General features: G+C 22.9%; 2 protein-coding genes across 2 annotated transcripts; both read right to left on the reverse strand.

The window, feature by feature from the left end:
• On the reverse strand, positions 1–2,763 carry LOC122716548 (phospholipase B1, membrane-associated-like). Its single transcript, XM_043939738.1, has 7 exons — positions 2,423–2,763; positions 1,951–2,037; positions 1,630–1,841; positions 1,359–1,535; positions 873–1,171; positions 470–651; positions 1–178 (listed from the first exon to the last, which is right to left on the reverse strand). The coding sequence occupies exons 1-7, from the start codon at positions 2,544–2,546 to the stop codon at positions 45–47; spliced, it is 1,215 nt and encodes a 404-aa protein (XP_043795673.1). The 5' UTR covers positions 2,547–2,763; the 3' UTR covers positions 1–44.
• Positions 2,764–6,436: 3,673 nt separating this feature from the next.
• On the reverse strand, positions 6,437–9,369 carry LOC122716688 (embryonic polarity protein dorsal-like). The gene is made up of 11 exons (XM_043940013.1): positions 9,281–9,369; positions 8,932–9,091; positions 8,592–8,835; positions 8,365–8,508; positions 8,080–8,270; positions 7,844–7,982; positions 7,594–7,686; positions 7,204–7,318; positions 6,873–7,105; positions 6,600–6,766; positions 6,437–6,523 (listed from the first exon to the last, which is right to left on the reverse strand). Exons 1-11 carry the CDS (start codon positions 9,367–9,369, stop codon positions 6,464–6,466), a joined length of 1,635 nt encoding a protein of 544 aa, XP_043795948.1. The 3' UTR covers positions 6,437–6,463.
• Between the last annotated feature and the right edge of the window lie 434 nt (positions 9,370–9,803).

Genomic DNA, 9,803 nt, shown 5'->3' on the forward strand with positions numbered 1-9,803 from the left:
TAACAGTTTATAGGATTTATTTTTTATTTATAAACATTATTGTTCTATGAATTTTCAAATGTTGCTAGGTATGGTCTTTCGGAAGTAGGACATAAAAATTTCTCGAATGGTGGAAGCCATTCATTGTTTGTTTTGTTACCAATTGGTTGTAACAGATTGTTCCATAGAGTATTTGCCGCTTAAAACAAAAAAAAAAAGTTGTTTTTTATAAATCTAAGTAGTTATATTTTTGTAAAATATTATTTTTTAAAATATTTTATTCCGTAAAATATTAATTAAGCATTAGTTTTTAAAATAATTTTAAAAACTAGTAAAATAGTTTAAAATAGTTTTTAAAATAAATTTAATACATAATTTTTGACATTTTTATTAAATAAATTTCTGATTGCTTCCAAATTATTTTGAAATAAAATTAATAATAATAAATTAAATTTGAAATATAGTATACGAAATTCTGTCATGTACTTACATCGTGCATTACCTATTTGACTTATATGAAAGCAATCGGCAGAAAAATATCGGTCAACTTCGGCTAATCCCTTATTATTCCGAGGCACTTTAACATTTTTAATACCTGGTAAAGATATTACGGTAAAGTCATTTGTGTGAAATTCCGGGTATTTAGAAATTTCTTCATCTATTTCTTGCCATCTAAAAAATAATCTAAAATAAAATATCGTACCAAATATTTTTCATAAACTGTTTAACTAAGAAATAATATCATGTGAAAACTAAAATAATATAAATAAAAGAAATTAAAAATAATTATTTCAAGATTATTAAAATTGGAGGAATGTTATATGCATAATTATTTAAATAATTTTTTTAAGTATTTAATGTTTAAATTTTTAAATTCGCTAAATTAAACAAACCTGTTCATTATTTTGAAATATTCCTCTCTTTGATTTTTGTATCGCAAAGAGAACAAACATGAACAAAATAAGGTTCTCATCACATAGCAAATAAGCGAGTTTGTTGCATTGCGTGTATCAACAATTTCCTTTAAGTGAGTAGGAATTATGAGACCAATAAAAGTACGTGGTAAATTGTCTCTTAATATTCGAAGAGTTTTAAGTAGATCTTTTTTATGATTTTCTAAAGTGGACCATGGAGAAGGAAGTACACATAAATCCGTACAAATGTCATTGAATCCAATGAGAATAAAAATCATCTGAAATAAATAGTAACATGATATAATGCAAACATTAATTTTAAATTTATTTTAATTTTAAATATTTATTTCATTAATCTCTGATACTTATATAATTTTCATTATTAAACTTTAATGATCGACTCTTATCCTCGTATACTTTTATAATTTTTATAAAATCTCATATAATTTTATTTATAATACGTACCTTCCAATGTTTCTCTATATCTATTCTTTTGTCATTTTTTATTCTATTGACTAAAAATTTCGCCATAAAAGGCATGTCTCTGGACATTGCACCAATCTCAGCTACATCTAATTGCGAAGCTGGATTAGCAGTTAAAGAATCTCCAAGTGAATAGCCTATTAAGTTAGGGTTAAATTCCTATAGATGAGAAAATTTATTTTATCAGAAAAATATTCTATTTTTCGTTTAATATATTTAATTATTAGATTATAATTATTTGTAATGAATGTACTTTGAGGATATTGGGGATTGTCAAATATTTTCGCCAATTTTTTTCACCTCCTATAATTGCCATCGCACCCCTATTCTCAATGTATAGATCTAGTAAATTGGTTGCAAAAATTCCCATTCCGCTCGTCAAAGAATCGCCCAACGCAGCAATAATATCTATGTCTCCTGGTCTTAAACGATGAATTGAATCAGGAATAGTAGGAGATCTAGCACCTACAAATATTAGATTTTAGAAAATTAAATTGTTATCAATAAATGGCATTCGAGAGCACGATTTTTTGAATTTTTACGATTTTATGATAATAATAATTTGTTTAATTACCTGTCAAATTGCAAGGAAATGGAACGTTTGGTGGAACTTCTTTTTGAATTTTATTTGTATTTTGTAATGCAGCTCTTTCTTCTTTACCTTTTATGTAAACAAATTATTGATCGTTTTTACTTCTACAGTTTACTTTGATTATTTCCACAAATAAATAAAAATTATCATTAATTATTAAAAAATAGAATAAACAAGAATAGAATAGCATATAATAAACAGAAATAGGTTTTAATCAATTTTTGAAATCTTCAATATAATATTTAAAAAATTTTAATTTAGTTTAAATATAGTATAATTTAGTTTTAATTTGGAAATATTGCATAAATTATTTTTTTAATTTTTTTTTTATTTTTAAATAATGCTTCATAAATATTTATTTTAATACTTTATTTCACAAATTATTACTGTGATTCATTAGAATTACACGTTACTATGCTAAATAATAAGATTAATATTTTTTTTTAATACGTACCAAATATTTGGATCCAATTACGAAATAGACGAACCACTGATCGTATATCTGGGCTGTCCAAAATAGTCCTTTGAGCCACAGTCAACACGAATAATTGTAACAAAAAGCACAAAAATAACTTCATTCTGTTTTTATTAATTTGATAATTGAAGATCGTATCGTTTATCTAATAATAACTTTGTATATTGAATGGATCCAAAAGAAGTTCTTTTCCTCCCTTTAAAAACTTGCTTCCATCCGAATAGCGGAATTACAAAACGAAAATAAAAACAACCACTTTAACTACTCGAGTAAACCAACTCGATCAGGAGTAGACAGGATTTTACAATATCATGCTACGAAGGTTCTTAGTTTGAAACTGAACACATGAGTCTGTGATTCTTTATATCTATACAACGACTTAATATACATATATATATATGTATATATTATATTGCTTACAACGAACCAACATAATACGAACAAAATATTTATAATTGCTTTCATATTATACTTGTTTATTATAATTGTAAAAATTTGTAATTATAATTCATCATTTTATGCAAATATAATTTTGGGAAATAATATTTTGTGTATATATATTATAGGTGTATAGAAATTATATTTGTAATTAATCGAGAAATAATTCATTATTATGCTGAATCAATAATTAAGATTAAATTAAAGTTTTTCTAAGACAAATCATTGATATTGCTTGATAACAAATAACTAACAACTCTATTAATGAAATAATGAAGATGTTCCTGAATTATATAAAATTCAATTGTTTAAATTAAAGAATAAATCTTAATTCATAATTTATGGATTAATTTACATTTTTTTTTCAACAGTTAAAATCAATTTTTTGAAAAGTTCTTTACGTGTATATTTTACAATTCTTTTCAAAATTAGATAGAATTAGAATTAGATATTAATATTTAATTAAATATCTGTGTTAATGAGAAAATTATTCGTTGAATAATTTTAGAGTTAATTCTCTAGATCATTGTTAAATATTTTATCGGGGATAATTTATGAATGAAATTACATTTTCATATTTTTTTTAAATATTTATTTAAAAATTGTTGTTTAATATTTATATTAATATAAGTGTGATTCAATCATATGATATTAATAGCAAATATCTCGTGTAACCTTAAGTTTGAAGGTTATAAATCAATATGATCAGATTTTTTGTTAGACTTAAGATAATTCCTTCAATAAGAATACAGTAAAAATCTATAAGATATTAGATTAGAATTGTTATATTTCAATATAATATTTTTCTTTATAGTTTTTTCTCTAAAAGATTTAATTCCATGAAAAATGTAATCTATTTATTTGCGACGATTATCCAAACATGAGTATTCCCAAGTTCATTTCTTATTAGATGTTTAAATTTTATAAGAAATGATGACGCTAATAGTAATTAATTAAATATTATAACTAATTAATTAAACAGTAATTAATTAAATATTTCTAGACTTCGAATATATATTTCTAGACTTTGAAATATAAAAATTATAATAAAATAAAATATCTTAAAATATTTTCAATAATTAAATTCATTAAATTCATTTAAATTCTTAATATAAATATATAATAATGAAATAACTACATATTTTCATATGCGAATTTTTATTTTCATATGCTATATTTAAATGAAGATAATCCTTTATATCCTCTTATGGTTAAAAGATAAATCAAACAATTTTTTTTTCATATATTTTTGTATCTAAGACAATGAAGATATTAAAATGGATATCATAAACAAATATTAAATATATTATATACATTATAACAGAATTCAATCGATCAAATAATATGATAAAATACAGAGATAATTTCTTTAATAGATCTTTGATTTCTTAAAAATGTTTTTTAAATAAAGAAGTAGAAATTAAAAATTTATAAAAACAGAACTACAATATAACAATTATGTAAGCATAATCCAGCTATTATTATTTATACAAACTATTCTTACTATTATTTATAATGAATTATTTTTCGTGCATTGAATCTCAATATCAGCATATCCATCACTATTATCAAATTGTAAGGTTTAAAATATACATTCAACTTTCAAGAATTCATCTGTAAAATAAAGATAATCATCAAACTAGGTCAAGAATAATATGTTCAAAGATCTGTCGGCTATGAAAACTTCTTTTTTTGGATAAATCTTTGTATGACGCATTCATATACTTCCACAAATATGTACAATTTTTCATAGATTAATCTATACTGGAAATATAATAAAAGATAGGTAAATGGATATGAATATAATATCATAATAATTGGAAAACGTATTGTTATATATGTTATATTTAATATTAGTATATTTATTTATATAATATTAATATATTTTATGTATCGTGTATATTGCAAATATTTTATATGCATAAATTTCAAATAAATGAATTCTAATATAATTGATGGTGGTAAAAAAAAAAAAAAAATAAAAAAAAAATTTCTCAGATGATATCATTGGTATTCATAATATTTTCATCGTCATTGATTTTAATAAGGATCCATTTAGTCAAGAAAATAATATATAAGCATAAGCATTAAGATTATGCAATTTGAATTTAAATAATAATTGTAAATTTACGCTTATTTTAATTTTATTATTTCTTTTTTTATTTATATTATTATAATAATATTATTATATTTATTATATTTATTATATTTATATTATTATATTTATATTGAATAATTAAAAATACTTTACCAAATTTAACATTATGGAAATTAGAAAAATCACGTTACAATAATATATTTTTGCTTTTCCTATATGTGTAATGAACACATAAGAGAAAAATTAATATCTCTTTTCACTTTTCCAATTTAATTTTTCCCTTTTTCTTTAATTATCAAATTTTTGCATTAATCTGATTTCCTTTATTTCATTTTGAATGAATAATTTTGAAATTATATACATAAATTATTTAATTCGTTCATTTAATTACATTACATAAATTTATTTTTATTTTCAAATATAATATAACAAATTATATGGAAACAATAATAACAATATGATTAGATATAGATTGACTGGATAGTTATTTGAGTATCTTAACACAAAGTGTTATGAAATAATTGAAGATATGTGGATTGTTCTTAGTGTACAGATTTAAATCTAATTTTGTCATAAAAAGAATCTTTAAATTTAATTTAGAGATAAAATTGTATTGAAATTAAGGATTAAAAAATTTAATAAATATGATCTTTATGTGTTTAATGATTTATTCAAGAGTTTATAAAAAGAATAATTTTTGAAGAATTTGATTAAAAAATAATAATTCTTTTATTGTAAACAATTTTTTATTCGATAGAATTCTCAAGCCTTTTATATTTTGTCAACAAGTTTTTTGATTTTCAAAAAATTGTGTATAATATTTGTGTATAATAAGTTTATAAAAATATAATACATTTGATTAATTAATTAAATTAGAAAAGAATATTAAAGAATATTAAAGAAATTGATCTTTATCAAAAAATTATTACAATGAAGTTATATTATATACAAACATTAAATGTATATAAAAAAATATGTAAAAAAGAAATTACAAACAATCAAATGCAAAAAAAAATCTTGCATTCTAATTTGCAATTATACAAGATCAGTTGATATCATGGTAAAATGTCTGATTATATTGCATTAAAACAATTTTTTATATCGGTATTATATACATCGAGATTTAATTCACAGTCATAATATCTTACAATTACTAATATTATTTATTTTTATTTAATTAATAAATATTTTTAATTTATGATATTGAATTTATAATTTTGATATAAAAATAATAAAAAAATTAAATAAGTATTCTAAAAGTTTACATAAAAATATACATCACAGCCAATATTAATAATATGATATATTCAAAGAAATTTGTAGAATATATTGAAAGAAATTTTCATTTAAATTGAATGATACTTATGATATATTTTTTTTATGTGCAATTGTACGAATAAAAAATATATCATAAATATTATTTAAAGTGCACAATTCTTCAATAATATCATTAACAATTCATTTAGAAAAATTATTACCCATTATTATTTTTTTTTTTTACTATCTTTTCTTTGCTCTTGCTCTTCATTTAAATTCTCGTTTAGCTGAATTTAATAATAACAATAATAATTAATTTTCATTTAATAGATTAATTAGGAAATATAGATATGAAATATGTACCTTAGTAATATCCGAAATGGATAATATATTAGATAGATTTTCAGAAAGATTTTCAATATTAAAATTATAGAGTTCTTCTGAATCAATTTTTAAAAGATTCGAATCAAAATCGCATTCTAAACTATCCATATCTAAAATATTTATACCATTTGTCTCTTCCACTTCACCTATTACGTAAATTATTATCTCGGAATAAGATCAAAATAACAGTATATATGTATGTATGTACATACGTATGCGCATTTATAATGAATGCAAAAATATTTAAATTACCAGCGTTTTCCAACAAATGAAATTCTTCGTAACGTGATTCTGATGTCACTTTAGTTAACTTTAAGTGTTCTTCAGATTGTATTTGTAACATGTCATGTACATATGAAAATTGTTCTTTTGGACACAAGTCGGTTGATACTTGTTGTACGTCACCGTTTGTTAATGGATATTGAGGTGATGGTCGAGGTGACTGAATAAGCGTTGGATTGTTTTCTATTGGCGATATTTCTTCCCTGTGTTAAAATTAAAATTCCTTTAGATTTATAATTATATTTTTTGATTCATTATTTTATATTTGTTGCATAATAATTATACAAAAATTTTAATTAACCTTATAGTTTGAATGCTAATTTGCGGTTGCTTAGAAATGATTTCCAAGGCGCGCAATGGAAGCAATTCTTCATTTCCGATTGAACATTCAAATGGAGTTATCACTTCTGATGATTCTGATTTAATAACGTTAAAATGATTATTGATTGTATAACAGATAGAATTTTATGACAGTATTTACAATCACGATAAAATAGATATCTATTAATGAAATAAAATAACATAAATTACTTTATTATTTATTACATTATATACATATTATTATTTTCGACAAATATTTTAGATTTTTTACAAAGTGTATTTAGCTCATTATTAGAAATTTTTACGATGGAACAATGAAATTACTTAAATCGATAAGTTATAAAATATAATACAAAAGTAAAATACTCACTTTTCTCAGTTTCCGTTTCTTTCTGTTTCAATACTGTGTTTAGATTGTTATTATTAATCTTTCGTTTCTTTCGTTTTAATGAATTAGGATTATCTATAAATGATTGTATATTAAAAACATTATCATATCATTTTTTTTTTGAAGACAAATGAACGTGCGAACTTCATTCACTATAAGGGTGTCGATAAGAAAGATAGTTTCTTCTATCTTCGGAATATTTTTTTTTACAAAGATTAATAAATAAATCTACCTGGACTGAGAGGTAACATTAGAAAAGGTAATGGTTCGCTCAATGCACCATCTGATGGTCTTTTGAGTTGAATGTGTACTGGGACTGGCTCCTCAATTTCCTGCGTGTGATAACTCGATGTTTTGAAGCGAATTGCTGTCTGCATTAATTAAATTAATTAAAGAATTATCAATTAATTTTATTTTTTATTAATTTTTATTAAATTTTTTATTAAAAGTTAAATATTACATACATACTTGTTTGTGCACATGAGCAGGGTGAAAATCACCAAATCCTTCCCAAACTACTTTCCCATTCTTCTCCTCAAAGAATCTCACTTGTATATCATCTTTTACAACCTTTTCACACAACAAAATCATGTGCATGCCACCAGCAACCGATGCGCTATAATGACTGAGCTCGCATATCATTAGATCCGGTATTATTTCTTAAATATTCAATATTGATTATTCAATTATCAAAGAATTCAATCAAAGAATTAATATCTTAAAAACTGGATATAAACGTGTAATTAAACATACTTTTATCGAATATAGGATCGGATACAATCGGTGATAATGGCACGTTGAATTTCCCTTTCTGCGATCCTTCTAAAAACACTTGGAAGCACAGCCTCACTGAATTTAGATCAACGGAATCAGGATCCCTTTTGAATTCAAAGCCAGCTAGTCAAAAAATTTTTAAATATGATTTGTTTTTATATATGTCGAGCATAATCGAACAAACAAAAAGTGGGATTTTAATTTACTTCGAAAAGGATCTACACGAATCTCCTCTCTTATTTTTAATTCTCTTTTAACGTCTTTCTTTTTAACGCACATGATACCAAGATTTGCAAATGTCACTGTCATGTCTTCTAACGGAATTTCGATTGTACAAACACCTTTTTCACATCCTTCCCTTCCAATCAGATTATGAGGATGCGGTCTGTATGGTTTGTCGTTTGTTACACACGATGCTACAGCTATAGCTCGACCTTTATATCCAATTACCTACAATCAATCTTACTTGTTGTTACTCTATATTAATTCTAATCTAAAAATTAATCCTATCACATATATTTTATTTTTCATTTCTTCATTACTTACTCTTATACTAGGACACGTTTTATTTTCTAATGTACTGCTTACACCAGGTATATTACCGGCTAATCTTCCTTCACATTCATATCGAAAACGTAAAGTTTTTGTGGGTTGCTCTATTATTTCTACATACGGTAGCGATTTTTTAAAATTCATTTTGATCTTTCTGTAATTTGCTAATTTGAATTAATATTTAATTAATATTAAATTAATAATTAAAATTCTTTCACATACCGAGACAACTCTTGGTGTAAGTGTATAAGAATCGTAAATACGATTTTTGTTTTTACTAGATTTTAATCACGTGATTTTATTTACACATGAAGCTTCGTTCGAAAATGAATTAGTCTTATACATTTTAAGTTTGTCAGTCATTTCAAAGTGACCCGTTCTAGTGTTCACAACATCGTCCTGTGTTCTAAGTTTCGATCTAGAATTTTCCATTTGAATTCTTTCATTAAAAATTTTTATTTTTCGTGTAATTTTTAATATATTTTCTGAGTGGTAACATTTTTAATAACATTTCGCGATACTATTACCAAATAGAAAAAAAATGTGTGGATAGAAAGCATAATTTTTTTAATTTTAATTCATATTTTAGAAATTTTTTTTTAGAAGTTTTTAAAACATTAGAATTTGTACAAAAATAATTTAAAACAATACAATTGATATATTTTTGTAAGTATATTTACAAAGAATCTTCTTCTGATAAGTACATTATATTATTGCTATGTTATTGAAAGCAAGAACCAGCATTTTCTAAAAATTTAGAAATCTTTTCTACATTAACTTTTTTCATTGATTGAATTGAAATTTCTAAGTCTAAAATAGCTTTAATATAATAGGGAAATAAATTTATTTTGACATTATACGATATA

This window comes from Apis laboriosa, unplaced genomic scaffold (assembly GCF_014066325.1).
Source record: "Apis laboriosa isolate Shangri-la unplaced genomic scaffold, ASM1406632v1 scaffold47_cov149, whole genome shotgun sequence".
Lineage (NCBI taxonomy): Eukaryota > Metazoa > Arthropoda > Insecta > Hymenoptera > Apidae > Apis > Apis laboriosa.

Bases quoted from the DNA above. Each gene is read 5' to 3' on its own strand.
- LOC122716548 (XM_043939738.1), bottom strand. From the start codon at position 2,546: ATGAAGTTATTTTTGTGCTTTTTGTTACAATTATTCGTGTTGACTGTG. The intron at 1,172-1,358 runs GTACGTATTATA...TATTTATTTCAG, and splicing joins ATATAGAGAAACATTGGAAG to ATGATTTTTATTCTCATTGG. The intron at 179-469 runs GTAAGTACATGA...TTTTGTTTTAAG, and splicing joins TCAAATAGGTAATGCACGAT to CGGCAAATACTCTATGGAAC.
- LOC122716688 (XM_043940013.1), bottom strand. From the start codon at position 9,369: ATGGAAAATTCTAGATCGAAACTTAGAACACAGGACGATGTTGTGAAC. The intron at 7,687-7,843 runs GTAGATTTATTT...AATCATTTATAG, and splicing joins AATGTTACCTCTCAGTCCAG to ATAATCCTAATTCATTAAAA. The intron at 7,319-7,593 runs GTGAGTATTTTA...TTATTAAATCAG, and splicing joins AGAAACGGAAACTGAGAAAA to AATCATCAGAAGTGATAACT.